At 36.7% G+C, this 25,076-nt stretch overlaps 1 protein-coding gene across 8 annotated transcripts in view; it reads left to right on the forward strand.

Annotated features, from left to right (window-relative positions):
• The window catches only part of SLC9A9 (solute carrier family 9 member A9), a 210,794-nt gene that overhangs the window by 123,814 nt on the left and 61,904 nt on the right, over positions 1-25,076 (forward strand). Inside the window, exon 13 of one of the 8 annotated variants that reach the window (XM_040566696.1) lies at positions 14,630-15,717. The exons of the other annotated variants lie outside the window; for them this stretch is intronic. Within the exon in view, the coding sequence (XP_040422630.1) occupies positions 14,630-14,702 (73 nt within the window). The 3' untranslated portion in view covers positions 14,703-15,717. Of the gene's footprint in view, positions 1-14,629; positions 15,718-25,076 lie in introns of those variants that run through there. 8 annotated transcript variants of the gene reach the window in all.

The following is a 25,076-nucleotide window of genomic DNA, read 5'->3' on the forward strand; positions in this document are numbered from 1 at the left end:
TTCTATGCATGGGTGGAGACAGAAGATCTCTGATGATGAAAAGCATCTGATCATTCATTCATACTACACTGGCATAAATATAGCATACCTTAATGTAGTCAATGATCTCTGAGAATATAAAATATAAAAATATGTCAAAGGTAAAAAATACCACTAAAAAACAGGTTAATGAATGTAACAAGAATAAGAGGTGAGGATTCTTATCCTCTAATTTGAAAGTCCTCAGATCTAACTGCTTGAAGTGAGTAGATAAGCAAAGGGGCTATCATTGCTGCAGAGACACTTTTCTGGTTTGTAAGGGAAATGGTGCTGACTGGCTCTAACAGTAGAGTGGAGGTAAGCTGGGAGCAATATTGTTATTAGCATGAAAAAAACATTTGCCATTGTCAAGGATCAAGCATGAAGTAACCTTCCGTATAGACCTAAAGCCATGAAGGAAAGGACAAATCTGTTACAGATTATGTGAAGACATAACTCTATCTGTGATATGAAGCCACTGAAGTCAAAAGAGTTGTCTGAATGACGTGTTTGGTCCTTCCATTCATTCTTTACACACTGAATCACTCAATCAAACCAAATGTATAGCCCTTAATAGGGGTTTACCCCTATCTATTTTGACTGTAAATCTGCATTGAATAATTCTGACAGAAAATAAGAACTCTAACTAAGAACTAATTGGAGTACTTCTCACCAACTTGTAATATACTGCTATACTGGCAAATTTAAACTTTTGAAGATTATAGTTTTACTTTGATTTTTGTTGCTCCACTTGTACAAGTTCATAAGCATCTGGATTCTTTTGTGGGGTTTTCTATGTGGTATGGCTACAGCACTGTTTTCTAAATTAAAAAAAAAAAAAAAAAGGGAAGAAAATTATAGGATTGCATCCAAAACATTTTGAGAATCTGGCATAGCTGTTAATGCTTTTGAAATATGGCCAACTATTCGACTGTATCTCCTCTGAAACATAAAATTATAACATTATTCATTGTTATGGTGAAAAAGTAGGAAGATCAAAACACTGCTAACTCCTGAACTCCCACCTATTTCTGTATTACAAATCTACTGAATAGGATAGGAAATGAGCTTTCAACAAACATCAGCATCCAAAAGATATGAACCAGAAGAGTCCAATATCCTTGGGAATCCTGGCATATCTCTTTACAATTAAATATTCTGTGGATAAGTTATTCTTCCAAGACATCAAAATTTTGGGTCCTTCAGCAGGGAACTCTCTAATCCATTGTTTCAATTTCAAAGCCTGAAATCATCTTCTTGATCTCAAAAAATAATTTAGGAAAGGCTAATGTGGTGTGTTTGTTTACCAGAACATCTCATTAGGGATGCAGGTTGGCAGCAGGGTGAGGAAATGGACTACGAGCTGTGGCTTGACTGCTCATAACCATGGCAGTGGCTGTCTACCAAAAAAAAAATGTTAAAGTAAGATTCCATGCTTATCCCAGCCCTTTATCAACTGGGTATAAAGTGCTAAAAGACAGAACTATGATGGAGTGACTGGAGTCACAATATGACATTAGCCAGTCTTTTAAGTGCTATTCTTTCAGTAACAGAAATATACTTTTTGTTATTCCCAAACTCTATGGTAGTATTCCCATGCCTAGAAGCAGCTGTGTTCAAAGAGATGCTGCAGAAAGGCAGTTTACAATGCCACAGTTGTAGCACTCTTCGCTGCCAAGGTGGAAGCTTTCATCAGATTTGGTCAGTACTTTAAGCTTCCAAAGTTGTTCTTTCTGCTTTCCAGCAGAGGCCCTTCAAATTTTAAAAAAAAAAAAAAAAAATGCAGGCTGTGGAAAGAATTCTGCCTTATCTAGAAAAACAACCATTGTGATAAGAAGTCTAGGGGCTAAAATGGAAAAAGTATGATTGAGCCTCAGGGCAGGAACCTTTCCTTACCACAGCCTAAGAACAAAGCAGGATGCACTTTTAGATTAAAACATTAACAGGTTGTTCTGGGCAGGGTGAATGGTGCAGCCAACATTACTATAATTTTCCAGTTATATAGTAAGATTGATATTTTTTGTTTTTATAATGACATACAGGTCTTTGTTATTAAAAATTCCCTACCGAATTATTATTAAAAATCTACCTATTCCTGTGCTTAGACAGAATTTAGTTCTGATTTGCTATCATATGCTTGCAGTATGTAGATTATTTGTTCTCCTTATTCAAATGGTAATTATAACAGAATTTTTTTTCTTCAAGACCACATGTCAAATCTGTATGAATGGGATCTACGGGAGAGGTGGTGATGTAACTGGACCCCTACATTACCAGTGCTTAATCCCAACAAGGTATACTAAATGGAAGTCTTTGGACAATACCAAATACCAAAAATTTGGACAATACTAGCTTAAAAGTGACCTAACCATGATATAGGCAACGTTAAAGCTCATGTTAACCATTATTTTCCTATCAGCCTCTATTTGCCACATCTGCTGTGCTGTGGGCACAAGGCTGGAATCTTGTATTACTCAACACTACCAGTGATCAAGCCATTATCAGAAACTGCTCACTTTCACCTTTAACTTGACAGGAAATTCTTCTCAGGTAAGGCTTCTTCCATCTCTATCCGGGTTGAGATTCTGAATCTTTACCTGATAATGAGGTAGAAGCCTTTTAGATACTGAGATGGACACAATGTGCAACTGTCTGTTCTGTCTGGCATTTACAGCTTTAAGATAGTCAAACACAGCAAACTCAGGCAGAGGTCACACAAATCTCAGCCTAAACCTCATCTGAAACCATTGGTACATGCTTGACAACCTCCTGCTGCAGTGCTTTAAAAACAAACTGTCCTGGGCCCTTTTTATTTCTCACCAGCAGTTGACTGAGCACCCCCAGCTCCTGAGGCACTCTCTTTTAAAATACAAGTAGTGAGAATCTCAAGATTTTTCTGACTATAATAAAACTGTCAGAGAGAGAAAACGACCGTTCTCTGTAGATTTCCATACTATAAAACAAATAATAGCAAGTATTAAACACACGTTCTATGCTGAATTGCAAAGTCCCATAGTCAAGAGTGGCTAGAAACCTCAAGTACATATAAGTTCAAGGGAGCTGAAGCTCCTAAGCCACTGTCAGAAGTTTGATTTAGACAGCTTTGTGTAATGCTAAGTGGAGCAATGCTCTTGCAAATATTACTGGGGTGAGAAGCTCCTCCTTACATAGGCCTTTTATACACAGATGAGAAAAATGAAACTGGATGGTAAGCCAAAGTTTATTCTCGATCATTGTTATATCAAGAAGCATCAGCTTCTGCTCCACATTGCTCCCTCTGTGCCCCCATTCTGTGTCCACCACTGCCACAAGCACTGCAGTGCCTGCGTGCTCTCATCACACTACTGGGAGCACCTACAGGATTTCTCATGCTGTCTTGGGGATAGCAAGGGAGAGGGCAATATGTGGACAGGAAAACCAGTAACATGATTACAGCACTGGGAGAAATGGTGTCGTGACCATCCAGGCTAAGAGGCTGCAGTCAGCTGAGGTGAGGAGGGATACCATGGCCTGGTTCAGAAGAGCCCAGCCAGAGTGCGGTGCTCCTTTTCTGACTTCTGCTCTGCTCACAGAGAAGGGCGTGAAAGAGTGCATTTCCATGCAGCCATTTGACATGAACTAGATTCATGCAGGAGGTTGTGCTCTACTGCTCATTGTTTATTCCTAAATTAAGTGGAAAGTTTGCTCTGAGTAAATGCATCTCGGCTTTCCTTTTTAAGCCTCATGTAGGCATGCAAGGATTTTCCCTTCTGAAACACAGCTCATCCTTGAGGTACATACTCTGAAATCAACAGCCAGGAGCAGGTGTTCAAATCTTCAGGTGATCCATAATTCAATAGTTATAAATTATTACAAGCCTTCTTAATTGTTTTGCTTGTATTCCTTTGAACATATTTCCCTGTCACCATTTGTCAAGAGAAAGGAAGGTCAGTTTAGAAAAGGAGTTTTAATTAAATGTTTTCTCTTGGCCTCGGCACATTCTCTCTTCTACAACTATATTTCTTTGGGTCATATTTCCTCTAGAGTCCTGGAAAACAATTTAGTGAAAGTGAAGGGTCTGTTGATTTACTATTGAAAACAGAATGTCAGCCTGAGTATCTTCAACTGTAATTTGCAAGTGACCACAACACAGAGATAAGCGGTTAAATTAACGGCACTATGTTTTCAAGTACTGCTATATTTCTGTGCACTTCATACTGCTTATTATTTTGTTTTTAAAATACTCACAATCAGTCCAACTGGTATTCCCTCGCCATACCAGAATAGCTCCAATAAACGAAGCTCTTCCTTTGTTTCCTGGGTCAGATTCTTCTTTAGCAATAGTGCAGTAAGGACTTTAAGTCCTGCTACAATAAACACGCCTGTTGAGAGCCCAGCTTCAGCACAGTGACTTCTGCCCACTGAGTTCCTCTTAACCCATACATGCTTTCACTGGTGATCATACTGTCTTTGCCTGGAAAGTCTTTTAAATGCTAATGAAAGCCTCTGAAATCCAGAAACACCTGTAACTTAACGTAACAAGCCTAACCATTAACACTGCTGTTACTCTAAAATGACAACTGTACTTGGCCAGCTGCCTGAACCTATGAACATATAAAGGACAGCATTTTGATTAACATCTTTTATAATGATGATAGTTTGAATGTTGCTATGCTAACAACATGAAGTGCAGGCTGATACACGAGAGGCCACGTTTCTGCCTCCATAGGCTCTCCTCGGCATTAAGGTATTGCTGATTTAAGTGCAGACTCTCAGGTTAAAAAAATAAATAAATCAAAAATCTACATTACCATTTAAAAGGTAAGTATGCTGGTTATGAATCACAACCTGAAAATGATTCTAAAGAAATGTAACTAGGAAGGGTTTGAGCTCATGGAAGTCTGAAATAATAGCTCAGAGAAGACACCGTTTCCCTGTTTATCAAAGAGGTGTTATCTGCAAGACACAGCTTTGCTGATGAGCCCACACACACACATTCCTGCACAATACTCTGGGTATGACAGAAAAATAGTAGTCTTCAGTTGACTGAGGCAGGAAACTGCATTGCATCTTACCCAGTATTTTGGTAACAAGCGATCCAGAAAGACAGAGCAAGAGGCAGACTTAGCTTCAACTGTAAGACACTCATCCTGTGTGAAGAACTATCAGCAATTTCAAGTTTGGCCAAGCACATCACAGATCATTGCTGTGACGCATTTGATTAATTTGCATGGTGATCTGTTGATTACTCATGATATAGGTCACAGGGAGTGCAAGATCAGATTCTGGTTTATCACTTCATCCCCTTTGATCTGGTAGCACAGACTTGCTAAAACATTGGTTTATATCCTAGCTAAAGGTATTTTTAATACAAAAGTGTTGCTAGATGTGATAATCTTCCTTTGCCTGGTGGTCTTTGCCACCAGTTTTCGACTTGCGGGTATGCATAACCTTAGTGTGTACGTAGCATTTACGAGAAACAGGGAATGGTCTTGTGTGCCTGACTAAAAACATATTAGGGAAACACATTCTGCTTCGAACCTGAAACGTTCAGCATCACACATGAGATATATCTCTGAGCAAAGAAAACTCTTCTTGGGGCACACCCACACTGAAAGGGTTAATACAATAACTGCTTTGATAATAGTAGCTAGAGCAGGAGTAGCCCAGTAAATGCTATAAATCAAGAAGCAGTATAAAAATTGGACATTAAATGTATTGGATGTTATTATAAAAAGAGAAATTGGATAATTTCCTTTCATTTCTATCTGAAAATGAGAAATTGTTCAGGGAATGAATCTCAGTGATCTGCTGAAATGCCTATCATTTACTTGCAAGGTACTTTCCTGCTAAGATAAGGTGTGTATTTGATCTATTGGAGTTATTCACCATAGCAGTTTGCCTGAATGATACTAAACAAGGTTTATAAACATTTGTGTTGCAATAGTCCTTGATAACAAAATACAAAGAATAAAATACAGAGGACTTGGACTTTCTGTCTCCGACTGGAAAGGCAGTCCAGGGATGTTGCTGAATGGGAGATTTGGGACTACAGTTGTGACTTGTGTGAGACGTGTGTCTTCTGCTGTCAACTCTGTTGGTCCTTACTGGCCTGAGGGGTCTAATGTCGGGCAGTCTCCTAACATATCAGGCTGATGGTTAAATCCCACCTCATATACCTTGTATTTCTAGCTCCACATGGCTATTGAAAACAAAAAAGGAAAAGATGAAATGAAAGATACGCTTTTATTGCTAGAATATTTGTTATGAGAGGGAAAATTACATAGCAGTAAGAAAGATCCACACCTTTCAGTTTACTGAAAGTAAAACTGAAATTTACAGTTAGATGAATTCCGCGTATCTCAAAAAAACAGAATAATTTATAGGGATTTCCAGAAAATGATAAATAAGCCTATAGCTTGGCACATAATCTACCCAGCAGCAATTTAGGACTTGTGTCCATTAAAGAATTTCTTTTGTTAACTTTAAAAATACTGTTGCATTAATATGCCTGAGTAGGTAAAAAGAAAAAAGTGTTCTTCCATTTCATCCAGTAATGTTTTTCTTCCATTACAACATATCAAAGTAGCTTTTATACAGCAACCAACATGATAAAGTTGCACAAATTACAAAGAAAAAAAAAAGAAAAAAAAAAAAAAGAATCAAATAAACCTATCCAGAAATACTGCTAGGGAACTTCTTAATTGTCTAGGACTTCAGAACAAACTGCTGATTTATTACTTCATATCAAAATACACCAAATTAATTTGGACTTCTACCTAGTCCCCCAGAATTAAATGGATGCAAGCATAAACCCAGTTGACTTCAAGCATGTCTAAAAACTGAGTTACTTAGAATGAAAGAGAATGTCGAGGAAAGAAATTTGAGTCTTTAGAAGTTAGAGATAGATATGTAGTAAGAAATCATGGCTCTAGAAAAAAAATGGTAAAATTTTACTGAGATGAAATTTATGTGCCTGGTTTGTAGGTATTGATCAAAATCCTCTTAACTCTCTGTATTATTGATCAGATACTGTTGCTTTCTGCAAAATAATTACTCTGGAAACTCACTGAACTTTCATGTTTTAAGAACTGTGTAATAATGTCAGCTGGCCCAAAAAAAAATAGAAGGGAATGAAAATAATGTTATTCACATTTGTTCATTTGCTTTGTTTCCAAATTGTATACATTCATTCTTCCCCCATTTTGCTTGACAAATAACATTGGAACTCCTTCAGCAAGAAAACATGAAATGAGTGTTTCATTTTGAATAGATGAAAGTTTTCATTTTGACTTAAAATGTTATTTCAGTCTGGAAAAAAAAATCTCAGTCTCTTTCAATTTATTTTAAGCTTTCCTAAGGTTTTTCATTCTGATATCATGTATTTCACACAGTAGAAGAACATTTAATTCCATTTTTTAACTATACATAAAGTGTAGAGGGAAAAAAAATGTTCTGACTTCTTACAAGAAAAAAGATGCTAGTTGGGACGAGCATTAGGCCTTAACAGTCTTAGATGGTACACAGGCTAGGACAGATAGAAATCTTATAAATCTAAACAAATAAAATCGTATGTTGGTATAACTGCATAGCTGGTTTTGCAGAGTGACTTAGTGACAGAAGAGAACTGTGTGACTTCAATTCTCCAGTGAAGGTTGTGCACCTCTCCCACCATCCATGCTCACTGCTTAAGTTCATAGCTTTTCAGCTTCCCCATGAAGCTGCCCTACTGGCTACATGAACAGAGCAAGGCAGGAGCAAACCTGAACTGTCACAAAACATTCCACTGGGAGTTTTGAATTTTTATTTTTTCTTTAAAAAAAAAAAATAGGGTAGAAGGAAAGCTCTGGCACCTTTGATACCAAATCTAGCAAATTGTTCCAGAGTTAGTTGAAGGTGAAAGGGTAATTAAAGCAGATATTTTATAACTTTGGCTCGGTATATTTGTATGGGCTTTTAGCATTCAGTAAACAGCTAATTATGCTAGAACACAAGCTTTTTATACTGAATTATCAGTGATTATCAGTGCAGGAATGGACCTAAAGTGATTTGCTGGTCAGTACGTCTATGAGATTTAAATGAGGAAATTACCTCTTAACTTAGTAAGGAAGTAATTGATTTCAATGTACTTAAAAATGTATCACTGGTTTCCTCATTTTCTTCTATTTATTCAAAGAGATTCACCATTTTGTCACATAACAAATAATATATAAAGGAAGCTTTAAAATGTGCATGAAATTATCCTGTTTTAATAAATCCAAGATGTTTTCCATGTAAATACAAATATATACCAGATGTGAAGCATCTGAAGTCTTAGTTCAAGTCACTGCATGGAATGTTGTTTGTTAGGGTGTGTTTTGTTTTGTTTGTATAAATATCTGTATTCAATCTTCCTTTTTTCTTCTTCACTGATAGGTATAATTTAGTGACACTAAATACTCACATTTTCAAATGTTACTGAAACAGCAGATAGAGGAATCTTTGTTGGAAGGCTATTACCCTAGTCAATTACAGTTCACTGAAGGCAGAGGAACAACACTTATGGCAAGCCATATACTGCTTTCTAATCAGAACTTACAAATTAACATTAAATGTAGATGATCATAGAGGACTTGCAGCTGTTGCATTTTTTTTAGTGCTTCCAAATCACTTAGATCAATGCTTTACACCTTGGTAGTAATTCCACTTGTGAGTCTAACCTTCCTCCTGACTGCATACAAGTTGTATTTGAAACAATTTTGCTATCTAAGCAAAAAATAATAATAATCTTGTAATCTTACAAGTAGGCAGGACGCACAGCGTGACACTGAAACTTCCCAATTGCCTTAGCTATTCACTTACTTGTTGCATTAAACCTGGTCAGGAATCACAGTATACATTCAGGTATTCTGCTCAAATCTCCTGAGTCTTGGTCAGTCCCAGAGCTTTTTTAATCTCCACCCAGACATATTCCTACAAATGCCATGGCAGCCTGTTTCCATTTGAGACGCAACAAAAGAGGGCTTGACCTCTCTCTTGCCTGCTGCATCCCATCATCTTGTGGTATGGCCTCACTGTGTCAAGTTCCTCTGCCTCACTGGATACCCCCATTTTTCTGTCACCTTTCTGGAGGATTCCTAGCCCAAACCTCACCATAGTGTAGGCAGCTCTCAACATGTATGCATTAGATGAGGAAAGCAGAATTTAATTTTAATTTACTGAATCAGAAAATGAGATAAAATGAGATAAAATTATTCCATAGACTAGCCTTTATTGTGTTCACTAGGAAGGTTCCAGCTCCCGTCCAAGTGTTTCATCACCTAAAATACAGTAATCTTCTGAGTAGCAAAGAACAGAAACCAGGTCTCTTTTCTTTCAGTACCCTATTCAGTAGCCTACAGGATAATGATCGCTCACATGCTTTCTGACCTAGTGACCCATACATACAATTTGAATTTAGTTAAGATCAAGATAAAGACCAAAGATCATGATTTTTTCCTCTTGAAATTAGTGGGACTGCATTATCTCCCACCAATCTGACTGGCCCTTATTGATCTGAGGATCTCAGGCTTTGGGTGACTAGCTCCCAATTTAAGTGAGCACCATTTAGTCTCTTGAGTGCTATGTTCCTTTTTAAACTGATGCTGGGTTATAGCTTTATATTTTAGTTTCTGAAAGTATTAAGGAAACTTCTCAGTCCTTAAAATAACTTGCCAAAGTTACCTCAATAGCCATGTATTAGTTTACTGTACAAAAAAACTACATTTCCTTCTAGCAGCCTTTGCTTTAATACTTTCACATTGATAAGTAATTAAATCAGCCATTTAACCAACTTGATTCTAAAAGGCAGTCTGAAGCCTACATCCTTTCTTATGCTCAATACAATACTGGAAAAACAAATATTATATCAGACCTAACGTCAGAGCATGTCTTTGTACTGCCATATCATTTTCAATTCCAAGTCATAATGCCTGCATGCCATTTTGCTATCACTTACATTAAAAATCTAAATTACAAACATGTGACGGATTCTCCATTTTAGATTAAGCAAATGTCACAGCTTTCAATCTAATTTATTATGTGTACCTCAACTTGCACTATGCTTACATAGAAGATGCATGTTCCCCGAAAGGAACAGTGATACATTTAAATTTAATCTTTTATCTTAGTTTCCCAGTGTCTTACCTTCACAGTTTTGCCTTTTAGATAGCAAGCTCCCTGGGCTTTCTCATACAACGGTCTCAGTCATACTATGCTAAATAGACTGTCAGCATTCATCCTAACAAATAACTAGAAAGAAAAAAAAAAAAGAAAAAAGAAAAAAAAACTTTTCAAAAAGCTTAATTTATGGATGATTTTGTCAATAACTCCTCTCTTTAGACAAGAAGGAAGTTTTACTTTATAGGGCTTTTAAAAAATTATAACAGTTTTTGCAGTTTTAGAATCAGCTTTCACATATATACTCTCTGGATCCCAATGTTATACCTCAAACACAGCAAATCCTTTATATTTAAGTACTGTCTTACAGTATTTACTGATTCATTAGGTGGCAGGGTATGTGGAATTTTAAGCATTAGACTTGCCTTTCAGCTATCAAGTTTCTTGCTCTCTTCAGTAAGGTACAAACCTGGAGCCAATGTCAATGTGTCGTATATTTATGAATACACTGACAGAGCTATCACGTACGCCTGAAGTCGCTAGCCATAGAGAATTACTTACAGCCCCAGGAAAGCTGAATGTCAATGGCTAAAGACTGTCAGCATAACATTCATTTATTTTCTTGGCCTGTAGGTAGAAGTGTAATATGCTTTGGGGATCTCTGAGGCAATTTCTCACTCTGTCCTTTCTCACTTTGCCTTTTCATTATCTTATGCAAGCTACTGCTTTCATTGTCGTCACTGCTTGAATTCAGATGTTGGCTCATAGTTGCTATATACAACTTATTTTCAGAAGACAAAAACGCAACAGGAATGAAGTAGAGTCTCTATCTTGACTATAATGCAGTAAACTATGAATATTTACAGTACAGTCCCTGTCTCATCCTCCCAGCACTCCTCTTCCAACACACTCACTGTAAATGGCAGCCAAGTTCAACTGGGTGCTTCAGACTTCATGCTCAAGCTGAATACAGGTACAAGGTCAAAAAAAAAGTCTCCAGATGTTCTTGTAAAAAGATGAAGACTTTAATTGATTAAAATGGAGTCACCTTTTATCAATTTTATCAATCTCAACTACTCTATTTCAGTACTATTCAACAATAGGTGACGCCTTCCTCCTGGGTGTTCATAAAAGGCTTGTAAGCACTAGTGAGCACTAGTGTAGACAGCATAAATCTCAGAACAGCACATTTAGGAGAAAGTCCCCAGCAAACCAAACAAGAATGTCAATTCAGTTCATGGCCAAAAAAAAAAAATCGAAAAAAAAATAAATTGTGAAATGTTTGACTCAACATGTACAGAATTAGAAAAATCAAGAGCTCTGCAGCCACTGTTGATGTGCTGACACAAAAGAAAAAAGCTAGTGTTCACATTTGAAATCTTCACTTCAGAACAGGCAAAGTATTTTCAACAGTGCAATAAGTGACTGGTATTTCCTAAATGCTTCTAAAACATGCCATAATGCAAATGTATGCACATCAGCTCAATTTCAGCAACATAAGGAATGGCCCAGAAACCCAGGTCTGGTACCATGTTCTTCTTAAGCTTCTACTCTCTCCATGTGAATGAATTTATTCTCAAGCCAGACATATTTGAGAATGCGAGAGTACTTTGACAGTGTGAGAGTATTCGGAAAAAAAAAAAAAAAAAAAAGACTATTTTATCAAAGCTATATACTACTCCACGATTACCTTGTAATTAGCAAAACTTAAACTACTGTGGGTGACATCTGGTCTAAATGTGCCAACAGCACTTAAAAACATTTTTCCCCCTCTGGAAACTGTAGTATAAAGACTTGGAAAGTCTACAAATATTAACACACGTGCATTTATATTAATAGTAGCTTTTGCATTGTCCAGTATTGCAAACACTGTGACTACAGATCAGTATCTATTTTAGAGACAGTGTGGTTTTCTATGAATGACCTAAATATTATATGAAACAGCCACATGAGAGTTAAAGGTATTGCCTGAAATTGGTGAACATAGTCAAGTTTCTGAAGGTAGGACTATGTTGCAAAAGCAAATTTAAAATCTAAAAGCTAAAATCTACCCTAAACTGAACAGTGCAACATCAGATCGAGATCATATTGGAATAAAACAATTCAATAATTAAAAACAACATGGAATGAGATGAATACTACATCATGAAGGGGAGCACGCCTTTCCAGCACTTGCAAAGAGTCACTCTGTCAAAAAGACTATTACAGGTTAACTGATATTTATGGTATCAGGAGTATGTGATGTAGCATTCTTTGTTCGAATGGTAGAGTAAGAAAATTAAAGTGACTTTTTTTTTTAAGTCATTTTATTACTCTTTGTTGTTGAGAAGCAAACCGTGGTAAAAGAAGTGAAAAGTTAAATTTTACATTAAGCAGTATTTTAGAACATTGTCTTCACAAATGACACTATTGTTTATCCTACTGTACTTAGAGCAGCTTTAAAGAGTGTTTCTACACCAATGCGCAGAGGTATTTCTCTGCCATTAAAACTGAAAGGGTAATAATTGTTGACACCACACACATCAGATAACTAAAATTTATGCAAAACTCTTCCATTCAAGCACACAGTCTTTTATTCAGTCTGACACTTTTCCCTAGGTTCTTCCCTTATAAAGTTTGACCTGTACTTTAAGATGTGAAAAGGTGAAAGCCCTGAATAGGCAAAATCTAATGTGTGCAACTGATAGTTCATATAATAATGTGCATTTTTAATTTCATAATTATTTGTCTATGCTTATATGACTACGTTACAGCCAACTGAACACTCACTGCCCTACAATATTTACTCTTAGACAATGGAAGCATGCAGAAACCATATCAATGCGTACTCAGATTACCAGCTGCACTGCCTGCTACATGTAGCAGCCTCGAGTCTCAAAGCTATTGTGCAGGCACAGTTAAAACCATGTCAGGAATTCAGAAATATCATGTTGAATTGCCCTTTGATAAAACAACTGTACAGCATATCTTTGCAAGTACGTTCTCCAATATACCATGCATTTATTTTATACAGTCTTGGGTCAATTCATCTTTACAAGTTCTTACTATCATGTACTAGTTGTCTGAGCATTTCAGACAGTGTTTAGGTTAACATATTTTAAACTGGAATTAACTATGAACTTAAGCAATACAGCTAATTTCCAAACTGCTTGTGAAGTGAGCAACAGAAAGATCGGTGACAGTGACAGCTTTCATGCAAGGTAACTAGTCACCATTTCTCATCGGCTTTTTGTTTGAGGCATTTAGCTTGGCCGGCATTTATTGACAATAGCTATGTGTAGACTTGCCCATAGTGCCAGCTTTAGGTAATAAATCTCAAATGTCAATATGAAAGATTAAGTACACGGCATGTGTCTCCCCATGCTGTGAGTCCAGGGAACTCAGAGTTGGTCATCTCATTATTTAGACAAATGCCTCAGGAGCATTTAATGTTTTACTTTGGGTTAATCACATTAACAGTAATGTAATGCATCTACAATGGCCTGGCTTCTTTCCAAAGCTGTGCTGTTTATGTTCAAGGAAAATAAAGGAACAGACACCTAAAGTGATTCAGAGAATAAACATTTTACTGCTCTAAAAATCATTGACATAATTCACTGGAGAGAACTGTTATTTCTGAGCCAAGAATTAACTAGTTTCATCTGTAGGAAATTGTCAAAATACATCTGAGCACAGTTTCTTTTCCTCGTACAGATCTTTTGTAAAATCAGTTCTCATTTTTCCTTGCTGGCAAAGCTCATTAGTAGTCTAAGTGAGATGTCAACAAATGGCCTAATTCCTGACTTTTTTTTTTTTGAAAGCTTTATTCTCTCCAAGAGTTCATAAAAGTAGCAATCAGGACATTTGCTATATGAAAAAAAAAAAAAAAAAAAAAAAAAGATACTTCTTGTAATGCAGTGATGTTTCTGTCTCTTTGTATTAGCTGAAAATGCATTTTTAATAATATTCCAAGGATTTTTTTAATTTGAGAATTGTGTGCAGGGCATTTGATCTACAGACTTTCTCACAGTGTTACCATACCTATCCCCATGCTGAGTTCTTAAAGCATGTGGAGGCTGATCAATACTGTATAACACTGTGGTTTGTGCATTGCCTCTTGAAATAGGATGACACGGAAATGCATTTATACATCCATATCTCTCCACTTTGTAACATCTTAAGTTAAAGGAAAAATGCACCTGGCATCACTAAAGTAGACCCTTATCTCTCCATGATCACTTGTCCTTAACACAGGTTGGATGATATCAGTCCCAATAGATAGTATTAAAAATACAAGATCATTTAGCTTAAGGTGAGGTAAATTGAGACACTTTTTTTTTTCCCCCCCACAATAGTTACAGGAAAAAGAGTTTGGATGGAAGGCATCAGTCACTCGTGTGCTTTGACCCAGTAATATTTCAAAAGCTCAACTTTGTTGGGGTTTACTGGGTTGGCACTCCAAAGAACCACCCTCATTACCACCTAAAGAGATAACAAATCCCATCCTTTCTCCTAGGTCAATGCTGCACCAATGCTACCATATGATATCAAGGGATTTTCTTATTCTTGGAGTCTCATCTTTCATCTGAGACATAACACAGGTGAAAATTAACTAGCAAAATATGGCCCTATTGAGAAAGTTGTAGTTGCACTGTATATCCCAGCTACTACCATGCATGTTCGTCATATCTAAGCTTCTCTTGCAGTTTTAAAGACTTATCCAAGTTACATTATTTTCATGTTTTTACTGTTCAGTGTCTCTAATCACAATGTAGTATTCCGGAATGACATGTCCTTCTAACCACATTTTTCTCCAGAGATGCCTACATCTCGATTGAATCTGAACAGATTTCTTCTACTTTGGAACAAACCTTATTTTAATAACTTTGTAGCACAATTTAATATTACCATTTCTACTAGCTTATAAGCAGATTTAAATACTTAAAAAGCAGGCAATGAAGTAGTCACCCTCCTCTATAGTTAGTTTGTTTTTTACATAAATAAGGTGCATGAAACAATCTATTGCTTTCACTGAGAAAACAACTGATTGCAATACCGGGAATCGCCATTCACCTGCTACTGAGCCGTGTGTTATGTGAGTGATGCAGTACGATGCTAAGTGGAATACTAAAGTGACCATCACAATCCCAAATAGCTCAGGAATGCTGATAGATGGCAAAAAAATGCCACCTAAGAAAAGGCTCTTTAGGCACAATCAGAGCTGGTCTAGTTTTTCTCCTTTTGAAGTGACACTAGGGACTTGCCTTGAAAAAGGAGGGGTTAGGTGCCTGCTTAGCAACACCTTGTGCCCCTTCCCCCCAAAACTGCAATTCAAAATCTACACAAAAAACACAGGGGGCATTTTAGAAAAAGGAAGGATGAAGAAAAACTACTCTTCTGGTGGGGGGAATGGCTGACACACAATCACACTACATCCAGTCCCATCCATATTAATGATGAGGGAGCAGAACAAAGTTTTGCCCAGCTGACAGAGGGATCTGGACTTCGTCAGGTTGCTAGATAAACAGTCCCAACTGGAAGATATGGTTTCCAGATAAGAATATAAAGGGGGGAAAAGAGTGGTGGTGGTGTTTTCCACACAAACAAAGTGTACGAATCTCATTTCAGACTACTAAATATAACATTTTATGAAATGTTTTTCTTCTCCCTAAGGCTAGAGTACAAAAATAAAACATGTAAGTGAATCGTTACTTGGCGAAGCAGAGCTGTAAATGGCAAAATGTAAAGCGGTAGCTCTACCACATACCGCAGTGCAATGAAAGGCACAGGAACACCATGACTATAAGCATATATAAATAAGAATACCAAAATAAAGCAAAAAAAAAAAAAAGCAAAAAACATGTAAAGTGAAGGAGACCTTCACAGAAGAGACCTCAGTACAGAAAAGACCCCTTTATTTGCAGAATGTGATACTACAAAGTGGTACAGGGTTCTGCAACATTCAGCAGCCGTACTGAAAGTACTGATGTGGTATGACTTCTAAGTGGGGACAATAAAGTGACAAGCAGCTGCAACAGAAGTCATGGACTACTACTTATGCAAAGAGGAGAGAATTGCAGAGAAAGTTTTTAGAGACTTTAAACCATTCATGCTACATATTGCACAAGGCACAAGAGAAGATAGATTACAGTGCAAGTATAAAATTAAGGGCCTAGGACTTTCATATATTTTGTTCTTTAGTAAATTATAATCTATTGTGTTTCCGATTGACACACACCTACTGAGACACAAGTACAGACGTACCTATATATCTAAAGTTTTAATCTGAATACAGCCATACTGATACAGCTGCTCCTTCAGGGCCAAAGTTTTAATGGTGTTCATAGGATCGAAGTAGTATCATATCTTCATATGATATGGTCATATGAACAAATATGATTCATATGACCATATCATATGATTAATTATATCATATATATATATAGGTGTCTGTAGAGCATTCTTGCTTACTAATGATAAAACATAATGATTTCTAATGATTAAATTTATCCTTCCCATGGAAAATATCTTTTGCTATTGCATGTTTGAGTTGTTTCTGTGGCCAGATTTTTTTGTTTGTTCTTATGTTCTCTAACACTGTTCAGTCACTGTCTTTCGCAGAATCAAGATAGTTTCAATCAACTTATGCCCCAAGTGGATGATCTTTTTAACATTGCTGCCAAGGGTCTGTGGGTTTCACTGCCTAAAGACCACACATTTAGTATTCAAGATATTTAATTGGACAAGTCCAAGAAAATAACCTAGAGAAACTAGAACTCTAGAACTAACCATTCTAGAGATACCTAGTTTGTCACAGAGTCACTTTGTATGAGAGGCAGAATGCAAGTGTGAGCACAGACTCCTAAAGTCTGCACACACGTACACACGAATGTAAACTGGCCTTACCCTACATTTTTCAGAAGCAAGCTTCAAAGTGAGAATCAGTTGTAGCCACTGCCTGGAAATGAAAGTCCTCAACTACTTGCAGCAATTTTGAAGCATGGCTTATTCATTTCAAAGGTGATGACCAATCGATATAGATGTTCCTAAATGTTATTTAACTCAAATATAGTTAAAGCATGTATCAAAGAACAGGAATGATCCCATCAAGACTTTAAACCCAGCTTCAGTCATACAGAGTTTATGGCATCTTCTAAAACAGCAAATTTACCAGTTACAAAGATCTGCTTAGCTGTAGGTAGTGTACCATTATGGCTAAGTACGTGTGCAGAGTGGATTTAGCAGTTAGTAGCTGCTGTTTTTTCTCTGTTTTGACATTGAATTCAATGTAATTCATGAAATTGCTGCAGATAAATTGTGGAGATAAATACGTAACTTGTATTTCCTGTGTCAGCTAAGATTTGGTAATCTGTGGTATAATGAGCAGCCCATATGTCACAGTGTAATGAACAGTCTAACATCTCTTATTCTAGACAGAATCTACTGCAACGATCTTCCCCTTAATCTGAAAACAAGCTCCAGCTCTTATGTTGTAACCACGCAGAACTAAGTTCAAATTATTTTAGTTGCTGCCAATCTTCACACTCATTTTATTCCAATTCTATTACATGCACTGATAATACTACAAATGATGATTTCCAGAAATTCCACAGTAGTTAAAATGATGCTCAATTTAGTCCTGCTGTGGTTTGTATTTTTGAGTAGGAGGCTCGATTCCTCACTGCAACTATGTCCACATAGAACAATGACGTTCATAACCTACTTTTGTGTGCCAGAAGCATTATAGGGACATAAATCACTGCTTCTCATGAGCTGGAATGCCATGCTGTCGTGATTATAAGACATCTAATAGCGCATTCTGCCACACAGATGTACTTACATTACTTTGTAGTGACCAAACTATTTTAGTCCCTCCACTGACATCAAGATAAAGCAGGATTAACAGAACAGTGAATGAGATACCAGATATCTGAAGATCCAGTTCATCTTTCTGGTTACTATCTGCATAAAAGCATGATGTAAATGTAAACCATCATCTATTTTTAAATTTTAGTGTTTTACTTCACAGAGCTGCACAGCTGTAGGGAAGTGATTTGTAAAATTTTATGCAGTGGTATTATCCACAATTTCTCAATCCTTTCAATACGTAACATCACATCTAAAGAGTATAAATTGTGGATCTCTGTTACAGAGCCCTGCAGTTCCTTAATTTGACATTCTCTTCTATTTGCATTTATGCATTACCTTCATGCGCTGCAGCCTTTCTTTACTTGGAAGGCATCTATACAGTTACGTCTGTACATTAATTTAGTTTAATTGCCAACTCTGCAAACAAATAGTTGTCTGTCCCCCAGAAATGGTCCATGGGCCTTGTCTGTAGGAGCAATGTTTTGCAGTACCTTTTCCCACAAATTATCATACCAACTTTATGAAATAGAAGTTAAAAATCAAACTATAGCACACATCTCATTCACATGATTCTACAGATTTAAAATGATACTCTTTGCTCTGTGATATATATATAAGGATAGAAGGCATTAGCCACATGACAAACAGCTGTCACAGCCATTTAGAATCATTTAGCTGATAATCTATTTTAATCCTTCTCAGCATGAAATTAAACTGATTTGTTGTTTCTGCTGTGAGACACAAGTGATTTTTCTTGCCTTAAACTTAAGGCTAAAGTGTTCTCAATTATTAACAAAATCAGCTTGAGCTGAACTTTGAAGATCTATTCTCATGCCATAATTCTCCAAAGAGTTTATGTACAATCAAAACATGGTACTATAAAAGCAGGTATTTCTGAGGGCATCAGTCCACAACAGCAGCAATATAAAGCAACTAATAGCAATCCATAAGGAAAAGCACATTTTAGGTGTCAGTTTGTTAGGAATACACATCACACTTACTGCCATGTGGACAAGAATCATGGCCCTGAGCAATCATTATTTATTCTGAATGTTTTTTAATTTCAATTGTAATGATTATTAGAGATGGTGAAACAATCTTTTTTGGATTTTGCTCATGTTTCTAGACTTCACAGTTAATAATTCTGTACTGAATTCAATATGCTCATGATGAATAGCCACAAGCTTCAGAATTTATTCATGCAAAAATATTCAAGACTTCTCTTGCAAATGCTGTTTAATGACCATCTTTGAAAATTGGGTTATAAATCACTTATTCAAAAAACCCTTCCTGGTATATGCAGTTTTTTTGATAGAAGCTGAGGCTTACAGACCATTTTAGCTGCATTGACAGCCTGTGGAAGGCTGAGGCAATTGCATCGAGAAGGTTACTTCTTCCAGTAAAACTTTTTGACAGTTTGGGAAAAGAAGCCAATATTGTTATTAATTATTTACAGCTGCACTCCTAGGACACTAAACAAATCATAGCTCCCCTAAGCTAGACCTTGTACAAATGCATAATATATTTGTAGGACATGCACTTACAATCTAAATACACAAGACAGATGAGCACCAGTGCAGAAGAAGTATTATCCCCATTTTATAGCAAGAGGTCAGAAGCAGTTGCCAGACTTTTCACTTCTCAAATTGCTTTCTTTTCCCTACTATCTAAAAAAAGAAGTAAAGGAGCTATTGCTAATTCTGACCCATATCTGACAGATCTGTAATTTCACATGCCATCAGGTAACACATCACCATCATACACTTATATAGATCAGGATGAGTCGGCTTAATATAGCCGGAGACATTTCTCTTGTAAATTTTCCCAAGCCTCATGTTTTTGTTCATTGCATCATAAACCACATTAAATAATATACATAAAACTAAAAAAAAAAAAAAAAGTTTCTCATGGCTTCATCAGTGCTTGAAGCTGATGATGTTTGTTACAACATGACAAGCTCAGCAGGACAAGGTATATTGCCACCCTCCATATCATTCCCAGGCCAGTATTTACGGTGCTTCCAGGAGCTGCAGTGTGGAATCACCTCAATTCAGGTTATTGATGAGAGCAGGCTTCCCAGTTCCTTGCAGGATGCTCTAATACATTAGTCATTAAATAAAAAGGGCATGGAATCAACTACTTGCTGTCATGTTTTCAACTAAAAACAGTCTTGGCTGCTTCATCTGGAGCACTGCTTACCTCTGTGAGTATACTGTAGGTGCAAACCAGACTAGCTGGGACTGCACACATGATTCAACTTGCATGAACTAGGCACTGGGCTGTAAATACAGAAAGCTTAGACAGGCCAAAAAAATAGAATTTCAATACTTAGAATTCAAATGTCAGAGAAATGTCTCTATTTAGAGATTTTCTGGCACCTAAAATGAGGGAGGGCTGAGAATCATACCTGTAGGTATAGACACCAAAAACTTCCCAAGTTCTGCTCTACATGCCTAGATATTTATGAGAACACAAGTGTTTCAGCCTTTTTTTTTTTTTTTTTTTGCTTTACTGCAGAAAGCAGAGATATAATCCTACAGTGTTGACTTGGTGGTGATTTAAATGGGAGAATGAACATCTTGTAGTGTCAGAATGGTAATTTACTACTCAGTATTCCTATAGACTGGTTTTGTATTTCTTACTCCTTGTTCCCCTGACAATTTGGGATTTATCTTTCCATCCATTTTCATTTCAAACCACATAATAAAAGATGTTATTGACTGCTTTGTATTCAGTGACAAAATCCTCTTCTTATAATCAAAAGCATTCTGACTGTTGCTAAAAAAAATGATGCACTTGATAGCACATGGGGATTTAAATACCAACAAGTGCAAAGAGTCCTTCTGCAGGCCAGCGCAATTCCTAGCAACGCTCTGGCCTAATTGCTAGAAACTGGCTGCAGTCACAAGCTTCGGCCCCAGGTTTTGAATATAGCAACTCTGAACAATGTCTAAATCCAGGTTTTGATCTGGCCATTATAGGAAGACAGAACGAACAACATAGGCCAGCTTTCAGGATTCTTAATTCCTTGATATCTAAGACATTACTAAAGCCTACCAAAATATTTACAGGAGGTAAACTGCACTGCAATAAAGATCTGTTTAAAAAGTCATCACTGCATTTTGTTCTATGGAAAAAACAACAACATTGGTTTAATTAAAACCTAGATCCTCCTTGGGATGCGTACATTTCAGCAAAAATATCCTTAAAATATTTTAATAAAATTTAAAAGGAAAGCCTATAAAAAAAAATGAAAAAACTTACCAATAGATTCTTCAAAATCCCCCCACCCAAAAAAAAAAAAAAAAAAAAAAAAGTGGTTTGGTTTGTTTGGTTTTCTTTTAACCTAATTCTCCCTTCGTACAATCTGATTCATATAGTAGGAAAAAAGAATAGTTTTTCTGTGATTAGCGACAGCTAGAATAAGCACAATCTAAATTCACAAATCCTCATGTTATTTGTCAATATCACAGCTCCAAACCAGAAAGGGTTCAACAAACACAAGAAGAAGCAGATACCACCAGAAGGAAGTTTTTGCTAGGGAAAGAAAACTTGCTTTTTCCTACAGCTGCCTTCAACCAGTCCTGTTGGCCTCCTACTTTATCTAAAGCTACCCGTCATAAGCTGATGCTGAGAAATCTATTCAGTAAAATGCCATATTTCACATTCTCAAAACATACGAATAAATCACTTTATGCTATTGCAAAACCAAGCTATGTATGGGTTTGCAGCCAAAGTAATCTCAGCTGGTTCTGGGCTGGAGAAGGAGTCCAAGCCAGAACAGACAGGGTGTGAAGAGATTTCTCCAGTGGGACAGACAGGAGGGGAAGCAGAGCTTGCAGAGGCTGTTTTAAGTAAACTAGAATAATTTTAATTTGTGTTTCCCTCAAAGTGCACCAAATTGTCTATGCCACCATCCTGCATCAAACCACATCTCTTATCACAACCAGCAGTTGACATGAAGTTCCTTATTTGAATAGATAGGCCTGTTTCACAGATGTTTGCACCTGTGACGTGCAAAATATTCCAGTCATATTTAATACCTTTGAAACCTATGTAGTATTAAATACTAAAAGAAATAACCTGCCTAGCATCTTTTCTATTAAGTGCTGTAAACAAAGGATTTTGCTTTGCTTCTTTGTCTTCTAAAGATACAGATCATGGTAAACAATGAGTGTTACACCAAGAATTGTCTTCAGCAATGTTTTCACTAAAAAAAAAAAAAAGAAAGAGAGAAAAAAAGAAAGGTAAAGATCACAGTGATACCAATATTTCAATAAGTCAGATTTTTTTCTTAGCTGCTGTTTTATACCAAAAAAAAGCCATCTACTCTATAATCAATCCAAATAGATTTGTTAAGAGGTTATCCAAAATGCTTAATACAGAGAATAAAAAGGTACAAAACAGAAAGGTAGAAATAAAAGCAACAGTTTTTAGAAGAGTCAAGAAGAAATGAACAAGGAATAGAGCACAATCAGGAAGTGAGACAGAAGGATGGAACAGGGAGAATTCAAGCAGTAAGACAAGATGACAGGAGAAAAGGAACATAATTGACAGCAAGGAAGGAAAAATAATGCTAAGTTCAGAAAATATTTTTCTCTTCATCCATTAAATCTTCTCACAGAAATTGAAAATTGAGAATGTTAAATGGGAAATGATGCTCGTAACAACATTAAGAGTTGAATATTTCTTAGAGATCTTCATAGTAATTGAGACAAATTTCAATTTTGCAGATTCTAGTGGTAAGAGCATTAGATGCTGCAGGTCTTCTGAGGAGGTCAAGGATGTAAATTTGAAGCGCATAACTGCTTAATTTCAGTTGTCTTGACTGTCTCATGCAATTTGCTATGCTTTGTTTTTTCAATATTTGCAATTTAAAAATAGCATTCTAGTTCATATCAGCTATATCAGAGTAATTATAGCAGACTATGGTTTTCAATGCTAGGTGCCTGATGTTAGGCTTCCAAGCCTATGTCTAGATATGAAATAATTAGCCTCAATTTCAGAACTAACTGAACTGAGTCTGCTTAGTGTATACTTAATAAAATTGCTAACATTCAAATTATTACTTTTTTTTTTTTTTTTTTAATTCTAATACATTAAGAGAGTCTCTCATAGAATGCAAAGTAAGGTCTGGTCCTTTTCCCAAGGGACTTCAGTAGATAAGACAGTGTTATCTGAGAATGAGATACTCTTCCATGAGAAGAAGGACGATGGCATGCATGCCTGTTTTAAATAACAGCAGAGAACAGACCAAAAAGAAAGCATCAGCTGTAGCTCTGTGGCATTCCTTTCCTTTTTCATATGTGAAAAATCTAAGACAGAAGTGTGATTACATTACATACTTATTGCTGTTTTTTCTGGCTTTATATTGCAATACTCCTGCTAAGATTTCATTTGAATATCTTCATCTGTGCTATATTATAATAATCTATTGTGTACAGAACAAACAAGGCAGAAGCACTAGTTATCTGTATAGTCATAAGAACTCAACATTGTACATGCAGAAGCTTAAGCATACCACAGGAAAAAACAAATCCTGCAAAACTCTTTAAGCCTAGATTTTTTCTGTGCCAGTGGATTCCTGTTGTTCCCCATTAGTTAGCAGTTATATCACTGTTGCTGAAATAGTATAGCAGCCAGAAACCAGTTCCTGTTGGTCCCACTGTCTAGCCTTTTTCGTATTCGTGCTTACAGTTCTTTTAGTCTCGGGTGAAATGCTTGCTGTTGTCTTAGCTCATTCTGTAATAAATGCATCACAACTCCAACACACACAATCAGTCAGAACTGGCAGTTTCTCAACTCCAGTAAGTTCAGAGCTGCACGAAGGCTAAATTACTTCTGTCCCAGGAGACTGATTCTTTGAGGTCAAGTCAAGCTCATTAAGGAGAAGAGAGTGTGGGGAAGTTTGTGCTGTAGCCTTTCAGCTATACCTATCATGCGTAAAATGCTTTTTTTTTTTCCCGGAACTGTGCAGTCCCTTAACTATTGTACTGCTGGTGGTTTTCTGCATTGGCCAAGTAATGTCGGTGAACACATCCAGTGAATAAGCACAGTCTAATAAGTGGATGTACAATTGGGTTTAGGAGACTCGATTTTTCTTTCTGGTTCTGACCTGCTTTTTGAGTTTGGGACAGTCACACCTCCGGCAGTAGCAGCCTTCCTATCCTGCTGCCACCAAGCCATACACTCTGCGCTGCAGGGCCTGCTTTGCACAATGCTGAGCACAGAGAAGGCCCTAAATACCATGCTTCTCTACAAATCCAGTGTCAGGTGGGTTAAACCTTCATGTATGTTTCTTTTCCCATGTAAGTGTTTGTTCTAATGAAATGGAAAAAAAATTAATTTGCCTGTACTCTAAACTAACGAATAGGTTAGTGCCATTAGAAACTTGTTCTGGCAATTTAAAGAACGGGACAAAAAGGAAAAGAAACAGCTGTTCATTGTCTCCTTGTTGAGTCACTATCAGGATCATTATTTTTAATACAAAGATAGAAATACTTGTGCCTGAGGACACAGCTTCGTTGAAACTCAAAAGCTGTGACAGAAACAAACCTCCTTTCAACTCTTCCATCCACTATTTACATATAAAAATTGCTACTTTGCATGTAGTTCCTGTCGTTGTCTCTGACTGAAAAGTTTATGCATAATATTTACAGAAAAGAATGTTGAGTATGTAATTGTTAATATTAAATATGATTTTAAAATATATTGTTTTAATATGTTTGTGTTAAATATATTACTGAAGCAAAAACATACTCAAGAAGTTGGATTGTCAGACAAACAGCACAGTGACCTTAATGAGTATCTGGGGAATTAATACATTTGCTTCATGTCAGTAATTCTGCGTTAGCTGAGTGGAACTGGTATATGTGGGAGCTTGTGAGACGTGCTGTTTGCTAGCTGTGGACTTCAGATTCCAGTGACCGCTCTCTGCTTTTTCTTTCTTGGTGTGAACATCAGCACAACAGCCTTCCTCTGTTGTTCAGCTATAACATCTCTCAGTTGCATTTGTCTTCAGTTCTGAGCATCAGCTGGACTCAAAGTATGCCAATTCTTCCATCATGTCACTTTAATACTGCCATTTTTTTTTC

The sequence above is a fragment of the Cygnus olor genome, chromosome 9 (genome assembly GCF_009769625.2).
Source record: "Cygnus olor isolate bCygOlo1 chromosome 9, bCygOlo1.pri.v2, whole genome shotgun sequence".
Taxonomy (NCBI): Eukaryota; Metazoa; Chordata; class Aves; order Anseriformes; family Anatidae; genus Cygnus; species Cygnus olor.